The sequence below is a fragment of the Pseudophryne corroboree genome, chromosome 4 (genome assembly GCF_028390025.1).
Source record: "Pseudophryne corroboree isolate aPseCor3 chromosome 4, aPseCor3.hap2, whole genome shotgun sequence".
NCBI classification, from domain to species: Eukaryota; Metazoa; Chordata; class Amphibia; order Anura; family Myobatrachidae; genus Pseudophryne; species Pseudophryne corroboree.
Window position 1 is genome coordinate 692300691 of NC_086447.1, and position 23478 is coordinate 692324168.

Here is a 23478-nt window from a genome sequence, read left to right on the forward strand (position 1 = left end):
CAAGTATGGGATAATTAAAACTCCCTTTTTTCGAAGGAGTATCATCATTTCCGCCATAACCTTGGTAAATACCCTCGGTGCCGTGGAGAGTCCAAACGGCAGCGTCTGGAATTGGTAATGGCAATCCTGTACCACAAATCTGAGGTACTCCTGGTGAGGATGGTAAATGGGGACATGCAGGTAAGCATCCTTGATGTCCAGGGATACCATGTAATCCCCCTCCTCCAGGCTTGCAATAACCGCCCTGAGCGATTCCATCTTGAACTTGAATTTTTTTATGTATGTGTTCAAGGATTTCAAATTTAAAATGGGTCTCACCGAACCGTCCGGTTTCGGCACCACAAATAGTGTGGAATAGTAACCCCGGCCTTGTTGAAGTAGGGGTACCTTGATTATCACCTGCTGGGAATACAGCTTGTGAATCGCAGCTAGCACCGCCTCCCTGCCTGAGGGAGCAATCGGCAAGGCAGATTTTAGGAACCGGTGGGGTGGAGTCGCCTCGAATTCCAGCTTGTACCCCTGAGATACTATTTGAAGGATCCAGGGATCCACCTGTGAGCGAGCCCACTGATCGCTGAAATTCATGAGGCGGGCCCCCACCGTACCTGGCTCCGCCTGTGGAGCCCCACCGTCATGCGGCGGACTTGGAAGAGGAAGCGGGGGAGGACTTTTGCTCCTGGGAACCTGCTGTTTGTTGCAGCCTTTTTCCCCTACCTCTGCCTCTAGAGAGAAAAGACCCTCCTTTTCCCCGCTTGTTTTTCTGGGTCCGAAAGGACTGAACCTGATAAAATGGCGCCTTCTTAGGCTGTGAGGGGACATGGGGTAAAAATGCTGACTTCCCAGACGTTGCTGTGGAAACTAGGTCGGAGAGACCATCCCCAAATAATTCCTCCCCCTTATAAGGCAAAACTTCCATGTGCCTTTTGGAATCTGCATCTCCAGTCCACTGGCGAGTCCATAAGCATCTCCTAGCAGAGATGGACAATGCACTTATTTTAGATGCCAGCCGGCAGACTTCCCTCTGTGCATCTCTCATATATAAGACTGAGTCTTTGATATGGTCAATTGTTAGCAGAATCGTGTCTCTGTCTAGTGTGTCAATATTTTCGGACAGTTTATCCGACCACGCAGCGGCAGCACTGCACATCCATGCTGACGCAATAGCTGGTCTAAGTATAATGCCTGAGTGTGTATATACAGACTTCAGGATCGCCTCCTGCTTTCTATCAGCAGGTTCCTTAAGGGCGGCCGTATCCTGAGACGGTAGTGCCACCTTTTTAGACAAACGTGTGAGCGCTTTATCCACCCTAGGAGGTGTTTCCCAACGTAACCTATCCTCTGGCGGGAAAGGGAACGCCATTAGTACCTTCTTAGGAATTACCAATTTCTTATCAGGGGAAGCCCACGCTTCTTCACACACTTCATTTAATTCATCTGACGGGGGAAAAACTACAGGTAGTTTTTTTCTCCCCAAACATAATACCCTTTTTTGTGGTACCTGGATGTAAATCAGAGATATTTAACACCTCTTTCATTGCCTCAATCATGCAGTGAATGGCCTTAATGGGCATTAAATTTGACTCATCGTCGTCGACACTGGTGTCAGTATCCGTGTCGACATCTACTTGTGCCATCTGAGATAGCGGGCGTTTCAGAGCCCCTGATGACTTTTGAGACACCTGGACAGGCACGAGCTGAGAACTCGGCTGTCCCGCAGTCGGCATGTCGTCAAATTTCTTATGTAATGAGTCTATACGTGCACTCATTTCTTTCCATAAGCACATCCACTCAGGTGTCTGCCCCCCAGGGGATGACATCCCTTCTAAAGGCATCTGCTCCGCCTCCACCTCATTATCCTCATCAAACATGTCGACACAGCCGTACCGACACACTCCACACACACAGGGAATGCTCTATATAGAGGACAGGACCCACAAAAGCCCTTTGGGGGGACAGAGTGAGAGTATGCCAGCACACACCAGAGCGCTATATAAGGCAGGGACTAACTGAGTTATGTCCCTTATAGCTGCTTTTTAATATAACTATATACTGCGCCAAATTAAATGCCCCTCCTCTCTCTTTTTTACCCTTTTCTGTAGAGTAGTCTGCAGGGGAGAGCCAGGGAGCTTCCTTCCAGCGGAACTGTGAGGGAAAATGGCGCCCAGTGTGCTGAGGGAGATAGCTCCGCCCCTTTTCCGTGGCCTATTCTCCCGCTTTTTTATGGAATCTGGCAGGGGTATTTACCTCATATATAGCCCCTGGGGCTATATATTGAGGTATTTTTGCCAGCCAAGGTGTTTTTATTGCTGCCTCAGGGCGCCCCCCCCAGCGCCCTGCACCCTCAGTGACCGGAGTGTGAAGTGTGAGAGGAGCAATGGCGCACAGCTGCAGTGCTGTGCGCTACCTTGGTGAAGACTGATGTCTTCATGCCGCCGATTTTCCGGACCATCTTCTTGCTTCTGGCTCTGTAAGCAGGGCCGTCTTTTCATATGGGCTCAATGGGCTCTTGCCCAAGGGCCCCAGGAGTATAAGGGCCCTAGGCTGATAGCTGAGGGTCCCCTCTTTCCAGGGGTACCAGATTTTTGAAAATCGGCCCTGGGGAACTGGAGATATCCAACGTGAAAGCAGTGGTCCCCATCTGAGCCTGTTAATTGCTCTTCCCAGCCAGACATCTCAGGCTTTGTCTTATTTAGAAATTTTCTGAGGGTATAATCCAAAAGCTGAGACTCTCCCCTTTCGCTGGACACTGGCAGCTTGTCTCTACTATACCCAGAACAAGAGATATCAGCCTTCCAGCAGCTGGTCCCTGCTCCAGCTCCACAAGCCTAATATGCAGTTTTCAATTTTTGTTGGTCAATTGCTTTGGCTCCTGAACTCTGATACCCAAGTCCCCAGAACCTCCTGAAAGGTGGGGCTCTCTAGTTTTTTTTATCCCATTCAAAGCTAAGAAATATATTTCCAGGAACTGGAGATATCTGCAGTCAAACAAGCTGCCCTCCCACTGGAAAATGATAAATATTAAGCCCACTCCACTATCCACCCCTCCCCTCCCCCCCCTGGAAGTCATGTACCATGGCTTCTTCATTCAACCCAATGCCCCTTCTACAGTTTAGCCCATCTGTGCAGTAATGGAGTAATTAGCAGAAATGACTGCTCCAGGTCCTACATGCTCGGCAGAAGATAGAACACCCCCTACCAGCCGGAGAGTGGGTAGGGGGCTCAGTGCATTCCTGTGCCCAGGGGCCTACACTGCTGTTAAGACGGCCCTGTCTGTAAGGGGGACGGCGGCGCGGCTCCGGGACCGAACATCAAGGCTGGGCCTGCGGTCGATCCCTCTGGAGCTAATGGTGTCCAGTAGCCTAAGAAGCCCAATCCGGCTGCAAGCAGGCGAGTTCGCTTCTTCTCCCCTTAGTCCCTCGCTGCAGTGAGCCTGTTGCCAGCAGGTCTCACTGAAAATAATAAACCTAAGACTATCTTTCTTCTAAGAGCTCAGGAGAGCCCCTAGTGTGCATCCAACCTCGGCCGGGCACAAAATCTAACTGAGGCTTGGAGGAGGGTCATAGTGGGAGGAGCCAGTGCACACCAGGTAGTCCTAAATCTTTCTAGAGTGCCCAGCCTCCTTCGGAGCCCGCTATTCCCCATGGTCCTTTCGGAGTTCCCAGCATCCACTAGGACGTTAGAGAAAGGTACTGTACCTGCCAAAAAAGGTACAGTTGGAGGGTATGTGTCTATAGTCACCTATAACAGGCTTTTTCGGGGTTCTATTCCCAAACCTGTCCTCAAGACCCACTGTACCACGTGCACGTTCGATATACAGGAAATATGAACAAGGCTGAAGTTAGCTCGTACATATGATGGTAGATGCTAGATACCTACATATGATAGAGGTTACATATATCAGCCAGTTGCAGCGTGCAGCGTACAGCGTGAGAGCAGGTTTCCGGTGCGAGCATAATAAGCAATAGAAGCTGCTGCGCTGCGTAGTTACACAGAGGGGACTCGCCCTTTTAAGAGAGAGGCGGCAGCAGCAGCAGCAGCAACAACTCCGTCTCCACCTCCTGCCTGGGAGGAGACTGACTGCACGGTGCGCTCTCCGGATCTGACTGGCGTGTGGCACTGTGGCTATAGGAAAGCGTGTGATCAACAGCAGCGCCGGGATCTCCTGTCTGTCACCATGCGCTGGCCGATGCTCCGCCGCCTGTACCACAGCCTGCTGCCCGGCCATGGATGCCCGAGGCGGTCATTATCCTCATCATTCCCGGTGTGGCGCGGTGCCCAGGAGCTGCACGGGTACGGGATGTGAAAAGTTGTCACTAGTGGGGGCATGTGGCTGTAGTATCAGTGCTGTGCGCTAGCGGTTGCCAAGGGAGGGGGGAATGGGATGATCCTATAGAGGTAGCAGCAGTAGCTCGTATAGTGCAGCACGCTGCGGATGTGTAGTACAGTGAGAGTCGGCATTATCCCGTGTGTATAGCGCAGCACGCTGGGGATGTGTAGTACAGTGAGAGTCGGCATTATCCCGTGTGTACAGTGCAGAACGTTGGGAATGTGGGGCTTATACTCTGTAGTGCTGGACTGTACCTGGCTAGGTAGTACAGTGAGAGTCGGCATTATCCTGTGTGTACAGTGCAGCACGCTGGGCATATGGGGTTTATACGCTGTGATGCAGGACTCTGGCTTGCACTGCAGAGAGATCTGGGAGTTGTAGTTCGCTGTCGTTTCCCTATCTGTTCGTTCTAGATGGGACTGGCCTACCGTTATTTTAACTTTTGTGGAACTAGAAGTTCCTGCTTTACCTCTAGAAACTCAAAAGAACCAGACAATCACTATTGCACACTGTTATTGTATATTTTTAGATTGTAAGCTCGCAAGAGCAGCGCCTTCTTTTCCTCATGTGCCTTTCATTTTCTTACTTGCACTATCTTATACTCCCTTTGATGGTAGGGTCTGAGGGGAAATACCGCACCGGTCTGAAATAAATATCACAGATAAATATAATAACCAAAATAGACGGATATAAAGAAAACCTTGTTTTCTTATTTTTGATTTGGTGGTGCACCCTGAGTCAATGGTAACTGGAGACAACAGAGGAAGAGAAAAAGAGACTCTTTTGTGGGCGCACTCTTATCTTAGATTGACATATGAGAAAATCAGAAAATTCATCTAAAAATTAACTTTTATTAATATAATGACAGTAAAAATGTTCAGTGGTCAAAAGGCATCAAAGTAATAATCAAACTTGATAGCAGTAAATTTAGCTGATGTTAAATAATATAGTGCAGTACTACAGTATAATCAGTAATGATTATTCATAATTAACAATAATTGAATGATAAAACTCGCATGATAAGTACCGGCTGCCGGTGTCCAAGGTATTAATGGGGGTATTAACCCAACCAATACGCATGTCAGATAAGGCACTTGGGTGCACTAGCTTAGTACTAGTGTAATTAGGGTGCCTGATAATGTAATGTACCCAGGTGTCGTTAGTAAAGAAAGAGAAAGTAAATGAAAAGAGATGGCAGAGTGAATCTGCTGTCAGTGTTAGACTCTGAGCGTGATAGGCCAGTCTCTTCTCTACTAAACTGAGTATTCCTCAAGGGTCGCCCACTTGAGTACTGACCCAGCCCTACACTGATTAGCTTCCAAGATCGGACGGTTTTGGGCGTTACCAGTGTGGTATGATAGTAGAAACGGTAATGAATGATGATCCGATGCTTCTGGAATCACTGATGAGAGTTCACGAATTACATAGTATCAAAGGATGTCAAGGATAAGATGGATCTGCTGCCAATGTTAGACAGGGACGAACCCTGAATCAGTGGTGAGAGTCCATGAAAATTAGGAAAGAGTGAAACAAGCAGAAGAAAAATGAGGCTCCTGGATGCTTAGTAGACAAAAATACCTCAAATCTGATAGCCGGATAAAACTATTATCTGATATAGTCTGAGGCAATCCGTTCTAAAGCTAGATATGAAGTTCAGCAAGTGTTGAGCAATGATCTATACCATAAATTGACAAGAGAATAATAATTTGTTGCCAGCTTAACACTAAAATAAAGTCTACTAGAAACCCGTGGTATTGTGTGATGGGAGGTTGCAACAATAATGATACTTGTGTAGCATAGGCTGCTAATAATTGAACATTATAACAAGTGCAAAGATTATCCCTCAAAGACTAGGATAATATAGGGAGAGTATAACTATATATCTAAATGAGTGAATATATTCAAAATTAATTTAAGCAGATGGTTGCACACAGAGTATAATTTCCTTACTAATTAAGTAGTAATTAGCACACAGAACACATATTATTGATATTCAAACAATGATGAATACCTAGAGATGTATAAAGGAATAGGTGTTGTTGTAGAAAGCTGAAAAAACAGCTACACAGGTACTGATAATATGTAAGAAAATTCTATTAGCATTAAGCTGGATGGAACGGAAATATGGAAAGAGGATGGTAATGAAATACTGATATTACCCGTGGTAAGGTGTTATGGTTGTTAACCGGTGAAAGACAGTTCTAATTCCGGAGGTGGCAAGTCCGTGAAAGTGGATGCGATGAGAGAGCTTCAAAGCGCTGAGACACTACCCATGCAGGGCAGTGCATGGCCGCCCGGCAGGGTGGAAAGCCGGTGAACTCGATGCGGGCGTCTGGAACCGGTGTTGACAGTCTGTGACCACGGACGGGAGCAGGAGTCCCGTGATGTAATCGATACGGAGCTGAGAGGTTTGCAGGGCTGGAAGGGCGTCAGACAGCAAAAGGTGTGTGACACCGAGAGCGGAGAAGCTGGGCTTGAAATCTGTCGGGCAACGAAGGGTGTGTGACGATGAGGACGGAGATGCTTCCGGCAGCCGAGAAGGAGAGTTGGAAGACGCGTTTCACCCGTGTACCGGGCTTGATCACTTCCTGTCACGGGCTGGATCCCTGCTGATATAAGTACTGTCTGGGCTGATGAATGTCCAATCAATGTGTGGATATGTTGTTGCACAGCTGAATCCATTGATATAACGCAGCCAGAATCGGACTCAGCAGGGAGACCCATGTTGTTATATTGCAAGGTCATGAGAGAAGGAGAAAATAATGAACAGATGAGAAGAATACAAATAAAAGAATACTTGGTTAAAAACAAATTTAAAACACAGCCATAATTATAAACAGAGGATATATAAATATTGAACTTTGAATACAACCATGATGGAGGAAATTTAGAGAAAAGCGTATACGTTTAAACATTATAATAGTATGTTAGAAGTATCAAGATATCATGAGGTGATTGTTTACTTGATTAGTACTTAATTAGACCTCAAACAATAATTTGAGACTGCTATCTAAAAGATTAACACAGGTAATGTATTAAAGAGATCTAATGAGAGTTCAGAGACGGGTCCGAAATGCAGGTAATAAAATTAAGGGTATGGACATACTATGGTATGGGGGATGAAAGACTGATAGTCTTAGCAACCAGTGTGCTGCTAGTCTTGTTCGGTGACTATAAATTAAATGAGAAAATTTGAGGAGAGCACATGCGTTTGGACAATATTCAGATATATTAAATATATCAAATTACATAAAATAAAGAATTGAAGTCACGTTTGTTGTTGAAGATTGGTTCATTGATTGGTGCTAAATTAGCCCGCTGTCTGTCAATGAAGGAAAAATCTAAGGACGATAGTTATAAAGAATATAAAATATAATTATATGATAGTGATAATAAGATAAATGATAGATGGAGAATAGGGTGGATGGTGCTGGAGAGAAATGTTGAGGTGCTGAACACAGGTGAAGTGAGAAGGAAAATTAGGTGGAAAATGAGAGGTTAATAGGTGTGTGGTGAGACATAGCGTCAGTATAAGAGACATAATGTCAGTGTAAAAAAAGATGAAGGTGAATGAGATAAACGGAATAATTGAAATGAGAACCGTGAAATGACAGAAAGATATACCGTAAGATGCAATTTGGTGCTGCAATCTAAAAGGAAAATAAACTGAGTGAAGGTGTGTCGGATATATTAGTGAATCGTAGGTATGTCTGATATAGACAAGGTGATAGACTGTAATGTGTGAGAAAAGATGTGTGAAAGAGGAAGGGGGGGGGGAAGAAAAAGGGGAGGGAGTGGGAAGGGGGAAGGAGGAAAGAAGGGGGGAAAAAGGGGGAAAATAAAGAATTTTTTTGCGAAAGCATCGAATAACGATGTGACTGATCGACGCCTATCCATGGGTACAAGATCTCTTACCGATACATCTCAATCTGAGGAACCATCTACCTCCACGTCTTTGGCCACATCATTATCAGAGGAGGAATTGGTAGCAATACAAACTTTGGAAGATCTTTACATGGAATCTCCATCGAACGTGTCACCTGTGCAAGTTACTAGGCCAACATGCAGAGCTAAGTCAACCTTCTTCCCCCCGGATACCAACAGCCCGGAGATCAAAATCTATTTGGACCTGGTATCAAGAGAGTTTGATGAAATCCATACCAACTCGAAGAAGAAGTGCCTCACTAAGAACCTCAAATTTAGAGAAAGACAAGCCCTAAAGGAAATCAAAGCATGGAATGATGTTGTTATCAAACCCTCGGACAAAGGGGGCAATATTGTCCTATGGCCCACCACAATGTACGAAGTAGAAGCACGCAGACAACTCCTAGACACAGCATGCTACTTGAAATTGCCACTCAACCCAACAGAGAAATTCCACAAACAATACACGCATATGATCGAAGAAGCCCTTGCCTTTGGAACCATCACACAACAAGAGGCTAAATATCTTACTGTCTCTAACCCCAGAGTCCCCACTTTTTATCTTTTACCAAAAGTACATAAAAACCTGAGGAAACCACCGGGGAGACCGATCGTCTCAGGTAATGGGGGACTCTTGGAAACACCCAGTAAATTTTTAGATTTACATCTCCGGGAACACGTGTTGACACTACCGTCTTACTTGAAAGACACGTCAGACCTCCTACGGAAACTGCATGATGTTTGTGTGGATGGGGATTGTATCTTGGTCACCCTGGATGTGGAAGCACTATATAGCAGCATCTCCCATCAGCAAGGAGTCCAAGCTACTAAATTCTTCCTTGACATGAAAGATAAAAACCAGTTTAACGATTTCCTCTGTGAAATGCTAAGCTTTGTATTAAACAAAAATTTCTTTACATTCGGTGATCAGTTCTTTTACAGCAAATTCGGGGAACAGCGATGGGAGCGGCATGCGCTCCCACGTATGCCAACCTATTTCTTGGGTGGTGGGAGCAAACAGTAGTGTTTAGTGATGACAATCAGGAGTACACACAACATATCCTGCAATGGCTCAGATTCAGAGACGACATCTTTGTAATCTGGGACAGTAACGAACAACTTCTACTCGATTTCATTAATCTGCTGAATGACAACAATTTGAATATCTTCCTGACTCACACACTGAGCAAAGATAAGGTATCATTCCTGGACCTTAACATTTATAAAATGGATAATGGGACACTGGCCACTGAGCTTTTTCGCAAGGATACAGCTACCAACAGTATCCTATACCAGACAAGCTCGCACTTCCCGCCTACTATCGAGAATATCCCAAAAGGGGAATTTCTTAGACTTAGACGCAATTGCACCGAAAATGCTGTGTACAAACAAAAAAGCCAAGAACTGGCGACACGATTACAAGCCCGAGGATATAGTAAGCGTGCACTTAAAAGAGCTCAAAACTCCGTTCTCAAAATCAATAGGGAAACTCTGATCTTCCAAAACAAACCTAAGGATAAAAGTGGGGACTCTCAGATTCGGTTTGTGGGCACATTCTGCCCAGAATGGCGCCAAGTAAAAAATGCAATCCAGAAACATCTACCAGTCCTACATCTGGATGCAGACTTATCGCCACTGTTAGACTCCACTCTTCAAATTAGCTGGAGGAGATCTAGCAACATGAAGGACATGTTAGTCCGGAGTCATTTCACACGAGAGGCCACCAGATCCAGAAATGTGACAGGATCTTTTCCATGTGGCCGATGTAAAGCGTGCCCTCAGATCCAGATAATAGACAAAGTTAAAGATAAATGGGGACAGGATATTCCCCTGAAATACTTTTTCAATTGTGATACACAAGGCCTGGTTTACGGTCTGATCTGTAGTTGTAATCAACAGTACGTTGGTATGACCACAAGAAAATTCAAAACGAGAATTTTAGAACACATGGGAACCATCAGGAATGCCTCATCAGACCTACTCAAGGGCAAAAAATTAACATCCGTAGCGAGACACTTTCATGCACAACACCAAGATTCTCCCTATGAGATACTTGCATTCGGTCTGGATAGAGTACATCTAGGCATACGGGGAGGTGATCTAAACAAGGAACTCATTAAAAAAGAAAGTGAATGGACATTCAGGCTAGGAGGACTAAAACCCGGGGGCCTTAACGAGTACATTAATTATAGTGCCTTTTTATAAGCAACTATTCATTCTTTAAACTCGCATATGGAGTTGTCACAGGTCACCACTTGAATATTATTCCTTTTTTGACAATACTTCTTTTTTTCCCCCCTTTCCCCCCCCCCCCTTCTTTCCCCCTTCCCACTCCCTCCCCTTTTTCTCCCCCCCCCCCCCCCTTCCTCTTTCACACATCTTTTCTCACACATTACAGTCTATCACCTTGTCTATATCCGACATACCTACGATTCACTAATATATCCGACACACCTTCACTCAGTTTATTTTCCTTTTAGATTGCAGCACCAAATTGCATCTTATATCTTTCTGTCATTTCACGGTTCTCATTTCAATTATTCCGTTTATCTCATTCACCTTCATCTTTTTTTACACTGACATTATGTCTCTTATACTGACGCTATGTCTCACCACACACCTCTTAACCTCTCATTTTCCACCTAATTTTCCTTCTCACTTCACCTGTGTTCAGCACCTCAACATTTCTCTCCAGCACCATCCACCCTATTCTCCATCTATCATTTATCTTATCACTATCATATAATTATATTTTATATTCTTTATAACTATCGTCCTTAGATTTTTCCTTCATTGACAGACAGCGGGCTAATTTAGCACCAATCAATGAACCAATCTTCAACAACAAACGTGACTTCAATTCTTTATTTTATGTAATTTGATATATTTAATATATCTGAATATTGTCCAAACGCATGTGCTCTCCTCAAATTTTCTCATTTAATTTATAGTCACTGAACAAGACTAGCAGCACACTGGTTGCTAAGACTATCAGTCTTTCATCCCCCATACCATAGTATGTCCATACCCTTAATTTTATTACCTGCATTTCGGACCCGTCTCTGAACTCTCATTAGATCTCTTTAATACATTACCTGTGTTAATCTTTTAGATAGCAGTCTCAAATTATTGTTTGAGGTCTAATTAAGTACTAATCAAGTAAACAATCACCTCATGATATCTTGATACTTCTAACATACTATTATAATGTTTAAACGTATACGCTTTTGTCTAAATTTCCTCCATCATGGTTGTATTCAAAGTTCAATATTTATATATCCTCTGTTTATAATTATGGCTGTGTTTTAAATTTGTTTTTAACCAAGTATTCTTTTATTTGTATTCTTCTCATCTGTTCATTATTTTCTCCTTCTCTCATGACCTTGCAATATAACATGGGTCTCCCTGCTGAGTCCGATTCTGGCTGCGTTATATCAATGGATTCAGCTGTGCAACAACATATCCACACATTGATTGGACATTCATCAGCCCAGACAGTACTTATATCAGCAGGGATCCAGCCCGTGACAGGAAGTGATCAAGCCCGGTACACGGGTGAAACGCGTCTTCCAACTCTCCTTCTCGGCTGCCGGAAGCATCTCCGTCCTCATCGTCACACACCCTTCGTTGCCTGACAGATTTCAAGCCCAGCTTCTCCGCTCTCGGTGTCGCACACCTTTTGCTGTCTGACGCCCTTCCAGCCCTGCAAACCTCTCAGCTCCGTATCGATTACATCACGGGACTCCTGCTCCCGTCCGTGGTCACAGACTGTCAACACCGGTTCCAGACGCCCGCATCGAGTCCACCGGCTTTCCACCCTGCCGGGCGGCCATGCACTGCCCTGCATGGGTAGTGTCTCAGCGCTTTGAAGCTCTCTCATCGCATCCACTTTCACGGACTTGCCACCTCCGGAATTAGAACTGTCTTTCACCGGTTAACAACCATAACACCTTACCACGGGTAATATCAGTATTTCATTACCATCCTCTTTCCATATTTCCGTTCCATCCAGCTTAATGCTAATAGAATTTTCTTACATATTATCAGTACCTGTGTAGCTGTTTTTTCAGCTTTCTACAACAACACCTATTCCTTTATACATCTCTAGGTATTCATCATTGTTTGAATATCAATAATATGTGTTCTGTGTGCTAATTACTACTTAATTAGTAAGGAAATTATACTCTGTGTGCAACCATCTGCTTAAATTAATTTTGAATATATTCACTCATTTAGATATATAGTTATACTCTCCCTATATTATCCTAGTCTTTGAGGGATAATCTTTGCACTTGTTATAATGTTCAATTATTAGCAACCTATGCTACACAAGTATCATTATTGTTGCAACCTCCCATCACACAATACCACGGGTTTCTAGTAGACTTTATTTTAGTGTTAAGCTGGCAACAAATTATTATTCTCTTGTCAATTTATGGTATAGATCATTGCTCAACACTTGCTGAACTTCATATCTAGCTTTAGAACGGATTGCCTCAGACTATATCAGATAATAGTTTTATCCGGCTATCAGATTTGAGGTATTTTTGTCTACTAAGCATCCAGGAGCCTCATTTTTCTTCTGCTTGTTTCACTCTTTCCTAATTTTCATGGACCCTCACCACTGATTCAGGGTTCGTCCCTGTCTAACATTGGCAGCAGATCCATCTTATCCTTGACATCCTTTGATACTATGTAATTCGTGAACTCTCATCAGTGATTCCAGAAGCATCGGATCATCATTCATTACCGTTTCTACTATCATACCACACTGGTAACGCCCAAAACCGTCCGATCTTGGAAGCTAATCAGTGTAGGGCTGGGTCAGTACTCAAGTGGGCGACCCTTGAGGAATACTCAGTTTAGTAGAGAAGAGACTGGCCTATCACGCTCAGAGTCTAACACTGACAGCAGATTCACTCTGCCATCTCTTTTCATTTACTTTCTCTTTCTTTACTAACGACACCTGGGTACATTACATTATCAGGCACCCTAATTACACTAGTACTAAGCTAGTGCACCCAAGTGCCTTATCTGACATGCGTATTGGTTGGGTTAATACCCCCATTAAGACCTTGGACACCGGCAGCCGGTACTTATCATGCGAGTTTTATCATTCAATTATTGTTAATTATGAATAATTATGAATAATCATTACTGATTATACTGTAGTACTGCACTATATTATTTAACATCAGCTAAATTTACTGCTATCAAGTTTGATTATTACTTTGATGCCTTTTGACCACTGAACATTTTTACTGTCATTATATTAATAAAAGTTAATTTTTAGATGACTTTTCTGATTTTCTCATATGTCAATCTAAGATAAGAGTGCGCCCACAAAAGAGTCTCTTTTTCTCTTCCTATGTTGACTCCCTTTGATGGTACCTGACCCCATGTTTTCCATACCAGTCCTATATTCTTATGAACTGTAAGTGCTGTTTTTCTTGTTTGCTAATTTGATTGTGTAATGGCTGCTGCGGATCCTTTGTGGTGCCATATAAATAAAGCATAATAATAATTACTCCCCATGAACTGTATCTACCCTACATCTCCTATGTGTCCAGAGTCTGAGGGCGGGATGTATCAACATACATCGCTGCCTATCGCAGCGATGTTGATCGCATATGTGCTCAATATTGCAATGCGGTGACGGAGGCTTCCTGCGATACCTGTGCAGGAGGTCTCCGTCACCTCCCTGGGATCTTCACCTGCTACCCTGCCAGGAAGCAGGCAGCAGGCTGTCCCCGGCGCCTCCTCTCCACCCTGCAGCCAGAAGGACCTCCAACTGCGTTGCTAGGAGGAGGAGGAGATTACCTTCCGGGTCCAGGCTTCGTGGAGGAAGGTATGCCGAGGGGGAGGGGGGTCGGCGACCAGCAAGAAGAAGCCCATAGGCTATCGCCATCCAGAGATGGTGATAATACATACGAAAATGCAATAAAACCCCCGGAAACTAGGGTTTTATCGCATTTTCCCTTTAGTACCTCCCGCCCTGAGTGTGCTGCCATGCTAGCACGTCATTATGCAGAAGGATGGTTACATAGAAATTAGTATTGGGAGGGCAATGTGGTAGTTTCTATGGTATCCGGACTCCAGGTCAACAACAAAAAGGTCGACACACCTTAGGTCGACACACCTTAGGTTGACATGGACAAAAGGTCGACAGGAACAAGGTCGACATGAGTTTTTCACAATTTTTTTTCTTTTTTGGAACCTTTTCATACTTAACGATCCACGTGGACTACGATTGGAACGGTAATCTGTGCCAAACGGAGCGAAGGCACCATGCCCGAAGCATGGCGAGCGAAGCGGTGCATTAATTGGGGTTCCCGGTCACTCTACGAAGAAAACGACACAAAAACCCCCCCTCATTTCGACCTTTTTCCATGTCGACCTTCTGTCTATGTCGACCTAAGGTGCGTCGACCAATTGGTGTTGACCTTTTTGTTGTCGACCTGGATTCCCAGACCCAGTTTATATAACTGTGTACAAGTGCATAGTACTGAGTTCCTGTTTACAGGAGGTTGAGCTTAGTATGAGCAGAGGCATTTGGGTGTACGCCAGTGACGTAGTATAGTTAGTATTTGGAGTGAGAATCCAGCAGTCGGCAGGTTTCTGGTTGCTTTGGCACATTACCTGTGTCCTTGTAATAGGGTCAGTGGACTATAATTATTTATTATGGCAAGAAGCCTAGACAATATCTTACTGACTTTCTAAATGTGTTTCTTCACTATGCTGATACACTGTAACGCCTTCTGTGCAACCCTTATTTATGTTATTTGACACACGTTCGAATACCTGATGTTTTGATTCTACATCTTGTTTTCACATGCAGCTTAGTTCTGAACGTAATGTTCAAAGACCTCAATATCATGCATGGTAAAAATGTTATTTAATCATCCAATACCACTCAATAAATAAGCTAATAATATTAAGTGTTGTAGCAGCGTTCGGCCTATGAGAGGCGCTTATTGATGATTTTAATTTTTATTGTAGTAGCATCTCTCTTGACAGTGCTCAGAGCAGTCACAACTTCCGCTTGGAAGTCCCTCAGATGCACATACTGTATGTGGGGAATATCATTTCTAAACATTAGAGGGGGGAACACTGCTTATGCCAAACTGAATGTGATACATACATATAAGAACTAAAATAGCATTTCTGACACAATTACACCTTTCAAGAGTATAAAATATGAATCATATATATGGGCAGAGATAGTGTTTTTTTTGTTTGCATCCCCAACAAAGCCTAAAATATCTTAAATATTATATGTATTATTATGTAGACTTAAAACATATTTTTCAGTATCAAATTTCATAAAGAAGATTCCTAAATCTCAGTAAAGGGGGGTACTCACGGAGCGATATTCTAAGCAATCTGACTAGATTGCTTAGAATATCAGCCTGATCGCTCCGTGTGTAGCCACCTCAGCGATAGCGATGCGCGGCCCCGCACATCGCTATCGCTGCTGCTAGATTGGCCTGCATGCAGGCCAATCTAGCGGGTCGCTCACTTCACCCGCTGGGTGAAATGAGCGGCCCCCCCGTCTCCCCCCGCACGCTCAGCACAGATCGCGCTGTGCTGAGCGGCGGGAGAGATGTGTGCTGAGCGGTTCGCTCAGCACACATCTCTCGTGCATCGGCCCGTCTATATGGGCCTTAAGGGTGTGTACACACGGTGAGATATTTTCTTTCGATTTTGACTATATAGTCAAAATCGCAAGAAAAGTTAATGCAGATCGCAAGGTGAAAGTCGCCTTGCGATCCCGATGCGCGGTCTCGCCAGGTCGGCATCGCAAGAAAAGATAGACTGTGCAGGCAAGTCAATCCTTGCTAGATCGGTGTACTATCTAGTTCATCTCACATGTCAATGACATCTCGCATAAGCCAAAATCGTAAGCACACATAGTCCATATCTCAAGAAAAGTTAGTCAAAATCTGTACTATCTGGGCTCCAGGGAGTTCAAGGGAAATCGCAAGTGAAAATCGGCATAGCAAGGATCTCGCCGTGTGTACACACCCTAAGTGAAACTACTCTGTTCAACATAATCCTATTTTTATAAATGTTTGGTTTCATTGATACTTATAACAGATTTTTTACTATATTATTTGAATGTTTTACTTGGACTGTAAACAAACTTTGTAGAATGTTACTTTTGTCCTATAGAAACAATGGTCTGCATAATTATTGCTGCAAGTCTCTGCAGGGGGAAGCGGTTACCATACTGCTAGTCAGGATCCCAGACGTCAGAGCGCTGACGCTGGAATCCCGGTGGCTGGGATCCCACTGTTGGTATACTGACGCCAGGATTCCAGCCGCTGGGTTTCCATACTAATCCCTCTGCAGGAAGACTGAGGTTACAGTAGCATAGTATATTTAGGGCCTATTTCAGCTTCAGTTACAAAATCGCAAATCGGGTGATTATCGTCTGGCTACACGTGCTGCAAATGCATTACGTGTGTGTGTGTGTGTGTGTGTGTGTGTGTGTGTCAAGGCTAAATTGCAATATGATTGACAGGAACTGACCGTTCGTGGGTGTTAACATGGCGTTTGTGGGGAGTGGTTGAAAAAAATGCAGGTGGATCATGGCCGTTTGCAGGGTGTATATCGGACGTCGGTTGCAATGGATTGCGACTAAAAACATGGCGCCGGTGTGACTGCACTCTCATTATTTTGAGTAGCCCTGGGTCAACCGCCATTTTCGATGGTACTCTATTTCTACAATTTCATTTGCAATTGCATTGGTGGATGTCTTGCCTTTCTGGGCTGCTCTTCACGTGTTATTAATCCTGCTTCTGCTAATGATCAAATTGCAGTTTCTGTCTCCGTACCGATCCAAGCTGAATTAGGCCCTTAGTACTGTGAGGGATTAGGACTCCTGTAATGTAATACTGTGCATGAATATCAGTATTTTATCACTTGCTTACAGTGGGCTGTTACTTTAAAAGCTTGGTTTCTAGGAGCTGTGTAATGATTGTATCTACGTATATATCGTATAAAACATAAATGCTAAAGACAAAGGGAATAGAAGCGGATTGTATAGGAGTACAAAAGTCTATTGGCAATCCTAACTTTAGCTTTTAACTTTTGCTGGTACAATGAAGAGCTCATATTCTGGGTAAGGGGCCCGGTTATATTATGTCTGAGATTAGCTGGACATGATGTAGTATACAGGTCAGATGGGTTGTATGAAGTATTTTGTATGATACCCCAATGTTGTTGTCATTTATTATCATCATCCTTTTTTATTATGTGATGCCACAAGGGATCCACAGCTCCAAGCTACAGGGTACATAAACAAATAAGCAAAACTGGAAAACATGACTTGCAGTTGAAGACAATATAGGACAATTACAGGGTAAATCAGCAGACGATGCTGACATAAGTATCAGGTTGGCAGAAAACTTCAGGATTTGGTGCCGTAGAAGATGGTTCAAGTAAGAGGGAAGAGGACCCTGCTCGTCAGAGCTTACAGTTCCTTGCTAAAGTATTCACCCCCCCCTTTGCATTTTTTATGTTTTGTTGCCTCACATCCTGGAATTAAAATGTATTGTTTGAAGTTTTGCGTCATTTCATTCACAGAACATGCCTAAAACTGTGAATGTTGTTTTTTTTTTTTTTTTTGTGAAGCAACCACCAAATAGGACAAATTAACAGAAAACTTCAGCGTGCATAACTATTCACCCCCCCTAAAGTCAGTACTTTGTAGAGCCACCTTTTGCGGCAATTACAGCTGCAAGTCGCTTTAGATAAGTCTCTATGAGCTTGCCACATTTTGCCACTGGGATTTTTGCCCATTCCACAAGGCAAAACTGCTCCAGCTCCTTCATGTTGGATGGTTTCTGCTTGTGAATAGCAATTTTCAAGTCTGACCACAGATTCTCAATTGGATTGAGATCTGGGATTTTGGCTAGGCCATTCCAACACATTTAAATGTTTCCCCTTAAACCACTCGAGTGTTGCTTTAGCAGTATGTTTCGGGTCATTGTCCTGCTGGAAGGTGAACCTCCGTCCCAGTCTCAAATCACAGGCAGACTGAAACAGGTTTTGCTCAAGAATATCCCTGTATTTAACACCATCCATCTTTCCCTCGACTTGAAACAGTTTACAAGTCCCTGCTGCAGAAAAACATCCACACAGCATGATGCTGCCACCACCATGTTTCACTGTGGGGATGGTGTTCTTGGGGTGATGGGATGTGTTGGCTTTGCGCCAGACATAGCATTTTCCTTGTTAGCCAAAAAGTTCAATATTAGTCCCCTCTGACCAGAGCACCTTCCTCCATACATTTGGGGAGTCGTCCACATGCCTTTTGGAAAACTCAAAACGTGCCTTCTTATTAACACTAAGTAATGGCTTTTTTCTGGCCACTGTTCTATAAAGCCCAGCTCTATGGAGTGTACGGCTTATTGTGGTCACATGTGCAGATACACCAGTCTCTGCTGTAGAACTCTGCAGCTCCTTCAGGGTTACCTTTGGTCTCTGTGCTGCCTCTCTGATTAATGCCCGGTCTGTGAGTTTTTGGTGGCCGGCCCTCTCTTGGCAGGTTTGTTGTGGTACCATTTTCTTTCCATTTGAAGATGATGGATTTGATGGTGCTCCGGGGGGATCATCAAAGTTTTGGATTTTTTTTTTTTCTATACCCCAACCCTGACTTGTACTTCTCAACAACTTTGTCTCTGACTTGTTTGGAGAGCTCATTTGGTCCTCATGGTGTGATGCCTCTTGCTTAGTGGTGTTGCAACCTCTGGGGCCTTTCAGAAAAGGTGTGTTTATACTGACAGATCATGTGACACTTGGATTGCACACGGGTGGACTTCATTTCACTAATTATTTGACTTTTGAAGGTAATTAGTTGTACCAGAATACATATACATATGCACATGCCAATTTTCACATTTTTATTTTAAAAAATTATTTTGTTATCAATTTTATACTTTACTCATTTCACTTCACCACCTTAGACAATTCTGTGCAGATTCAGCACATAAAATTCAGATTAAAAAAAATAAAATAAAAAATTACAGGTTGTAATGTAACAGAATAGGTAAAAAGCCAAGGGGGGTGAATACTTTAGCAAGGCACTGTACATTCTAAAGGGGAGGGGCAGACAGATGGGCTAAGGGCTGTACAGACTGGGAGATGTTTGCTGAGCGGTCTAGCACAGACCGCTCAGTACACATCTCTCCCCCCACTCAGCACAGCGCGATGTGCTGAGCGAGGGGGGATGGACGGGGAGCCGCACATTTCACCCAGCGGTGAACTGAGCGACCTGCTAGATTGTGCCTGCATTCAGGCACAAATCTAGCACCGGCGCTAGCGACGCACGGGACCGCGCTTCGCTGTCACCGGCACTCCTGCACATGGAGCGATGTGCTTTTAATTTCTAAGCAATCTGGTCAGATTGATTAGAAATTAGGTGAACATCGCTCCATGGGGATAATTCCAAGTTGATCGCAGCAGGATTTTCGTTAGCAATTGGGCAGAACCATGTGCACTGCAGGGGAGGCAGATATAACATGTGCAGAGAGAGTTAGATGTGGGTGGGGTGTGTTCAATCTGCAATCTAATTTGCAGTGTAAAAATAAAGCAGCCAGTATTTACCCTGCACAGAAATAAAATAACCCACCCAAATCTAACTCTCTTTCTGCACATGTTATCTGCCTCCACTGCAGTGCACATGGTTTTGCCCAATTGCTATCAAAAATCCTGCTGCGATCAACTTGGAATTACCCCCCCATGTGTACCACCCCTGTAGACATTGAACGTGGAACAGAGGGTTAGGATGAGGTTTAGCTAGGTTTGGTGAATAAGTGGATCTTGAGAGCCTGTTTGACGTTTTGTGGAGAGTCTGAGGGGGGAGAGGTAGAGAATTCCAGAGAAAGGGAGCACCGCATGAAAAATCTTGGAGGTAGAAGTGGGAGGAAGTAATCTGTAGGCAGGGAAGTCAGTGTGCATTAGCGGAGCAAAGAGGATGGGTGGGAGTATAAAGGAAGATAAGGTCAGAGATGTAAATGGGAGAGGAGTGGGTGAGGGCTTTAGGAGTGTGAGAAGCTTGAAATGGATCCTAAAAGGGAAGGGAAACCAGTGAAGGGGTTGTAAGAAAGGGGGGAGGTGGACGTAGTGTGTTTGCTGAGGAAGATGAGGCGGTCTGCAGCATTGAGGATAGATTGGAGTGGAGAGAGGCATTTGTCAGGGATGCCAGATTGGAGATTACAGTAGTCCAGTCTGGAGATGACCAATGAGTGAATAAGGATCATGGTAGCATCCTGGGTGAGGGTGTCTGGTCCTGGATATATTTTTGAGATGAAAATGTCAGGTTTGTGAGAGGTGTTGAATGTGTGGTTTGAAGAAGAGTGAGGAGTCAACGACTACTCCAAGACCGTGTGTATGTTATTGTTGCAGCAACGTTTTTCTTCCTGGCTCCTACATTTGATCTGGGGTCAATCCAATTGTCCACAATGATTTTGTGGGTGCGAGTCACTTCAGGGCTGCCCAAATTTGCACAAAAGTGCTGAGCACCCCATAAAGGTCCAAGCAGTTTTGTGCGAATTCGGGCTAAAACTAGCCTGTGAAGGGTGCGAGATCGGGTGCGGTTGCCAGCGTTGAAAGGCAACTGAATATCGCACCTTTAACGGCTAATTAGATTGGACACATTTCTCAGACCAAGGGGTCAATCTCGGGAAATAAGTAGTCAAAACTTGTATATGTAAATGAACAGTATATGTTAGGGATGGTAATACCATTATTGTTTCGCAAATATTTATGGTTTTGTTCTGATGGTTTTCTATTAATGGTTGAATTTTTATACTATGGATAGTTCCATAGCTCTATCCTCTTTCTGATTTGCCTGTTAGTCACATGGCCACACCTGTGCTGGACAAGTTCGTTCGAACCATCAATTCTTTTCATCTGATTTCCTAACATCGATGGACGGTACTGCAGGTGCCCATCTCCACTCTTCTCCCCAGCTAAGATAAAGAATAATAGATGAAGTTAATGTATTCTCTTCATGACTTCTGTAGGAGTCTGGATATTAGGTCTCAGCTGTACAACCTGCAAAGGGCTTAAATACTAAAGTGAAAGAAACACTATTATAACTTATCCCTACTGTAACAATAGTGTGGTGTCCCACAAGGTTCTATACTCTCTCCCATGCTTTTTGCAGTATACATGCTCCTGCTGGGTGAAATAATTAGGCGCCATGGCCTGGTCTACCACTGCTATGCAGATGATGCACAACTGTACTTGTCCTTTGCTTCGGGCACTGCTAAACCCAATAGCAACCCTAAATGGCTGTCTAGGTGAGCTCCAGGAGTGGATGAGTGCCAGTTGGTTGCGATTGAACCTGGATAAAACAGAGGTCCTTATGATTGGACCACAACATCAAAGGACAAGATTGCAGCATAGCCAACCAACTGGACTTACACTTGGAGATTCAGAATTACAAACCACTGATCGTGTGTCGAATCTTGGTGTTGTCCTGGATAGTGGCTTGACACTTAAACATCAGATATCAGCCACAATCAAATCATCATTCATTCACTTGAGGAACATAGCCAGAATCAAGTACTTAATTCCCTCATGATCTGCCAAAAGTCATACATACATTTGTATCATCTCGATTAGATTACTGTAGTGCCCTCTACCTTTGGTCTCCCAGCAAAAGAATTGCACCGCTGGTGCAAAACACAGCTGCCAGGCTGTTAAACAACCAGCCCCGTTCTAGCCACATAACACCCATCCTCTACTCCCTTGACTGGCTGCCTGTAAGATGGCGAATCATCTTCAAGATTGGCTTACTGAGTTTCAAAGCACTACATGACCAGGGCCCAAGGTACCTGAAGCAGCTTCTGATCCCATACTGCCCCACTCGATTACTGCTATCTGTAGATGAAGGACTTTTAGCAGTGCCTAGAATCTCCTCCCCTCCTCCATCTGGGGGTCGAGCTTTTAGCCATTAGTCCCTTAGAATGTAAACTCTCACTAGTAGGGCCCTCTTTCCTCATGTGCTTATCCTTTTCTTACTTTAATAATCCTCAACTGCCCAAATCCCGTAGTTTTTTGGCCACCTTGGAACTTATCTCTATGTTGTTTACTGGTGTAGTTATGCTTAGTTGCCCTGTACTTGTCCTATATTGTCTTCAACTGTAAATCACTGTTTTCCTGTGTTGATTATGTGCATATGTACTCTGTAATTGGGCGCTGCAGAACCCTTGTGGCGCCATATAAATGATGATGATGATAATAATAATGCGGCTCCGACTCTATGGATCTCGCTTCCCTGCACAGTGTGAGAGACCCCCAACTATAGAATCCTTCAAAAGTAGACTCTCAAGACTTTCCTGTTTTACTCAAGCATTTCCATAATGTCACTTTAGTATCTACATGTTTCTGTATTCTATGAAAAGCTGTCCTGTACTTCATTATTTTCTGTGCTATATTATTCTATGTATCTGTTAAGGGCCTTGAGTCCTGTTGGAGAAAGAGCGCTATATAAATTAAATTATTATTAACCATAAATACAACACAATAGTGCAAAGTGGAATGATAACCCTGATAAATGTGTCTTCTGGTACATCTTGACTAGAACTGGTTTTATCAATCAAAGGAGATTGGCAGTTCCTGTATTAACATGTATTCCTATATGTATCCTATGTTTTACCTTCATTAGAAGTGGACACATAAGATGACTGTTACCGCTACTGCTTATATGGTGGGATTCTGTTGTAGCTTGGAACTTTGTGTGTCTAGCCCAATAATATAAAGTTAACCAAACCATGCCTCCTATTAGGTAGGTGTCCACAATACAGCCAGGCCATTTCATTTTGGTCTCTGATGCCCCACGTGGCATCATTCATGGGGCTTCAGGGGCCCTGTCCACCATGCTTTGATCTTGCTTTGTCAGAATTGATGTGACCTCCTTGAAGCAAACCACACACCAAGTTGTCCGCAGTTGCAATCTTAATATTTTTAGGTCCACCCAGATTAGAATTGTCCCTAATGTTATTTTGACTGTATTACTGCGGTGGTAACATTTCCCTCTAAATCTACATGTTAAACTGCGTCACTTCAAGAAGTATTGAAGAATCTATCCAAAAAGTAACCTGGAGAGTTAGCAGCTCTAAGTTTAGCAGGAATGCTGGCAGTCAGTCATCTGGATGTCCCAACACCCCAATGGCATTTATTTTTTGCTGGTTATCTGAGAGGAAGCCAACATT

At 43.8% G+C, this 23478-nt stretch overlaps 1 protein-coding gene and 2 pseudogenes across 2 annotated transcripts in view; 2 read left to right on the plus strand and 1 right to left on the minus strand.

The window, feature by feature from the left end:
• Window positions 1-4033: 4033 nt before the first annotated feature.
• The window catches only part of MTHFD1L (methylenetetrahydrofolate dehydrogenase (NADP+ dependent) 1 like), a 598574-nt gene continuing 579129 nt past the window's right edge, over window positions 4034-23478 (plus strand). The window contains exon 1 of one of the 2 annotated variants that reach the window (XM_063917907.1): window positions 4034-4290. In XM_063917907.1, the coding sequence (XP_063773977.1) occupies window positions 4175-4290 (116 nt within the window). In that variant the 5' untranslated portion in view covers window positions 4034-4174. The remainder of the gene's footprint in view (window positions 4291-23478) is intronic. The other variant, XM_063917906.1, reaches the window with a different exon arrangement.
• On the minus strand, window positions 5575-5693 carry LOC134912795 (5S ribosomal RNA; annotated as a pseudogene).
• On the plus strand, window positions 13005-13123 carry LOC134912796 (5S ribosomal RNA; annotated as a pseudogene).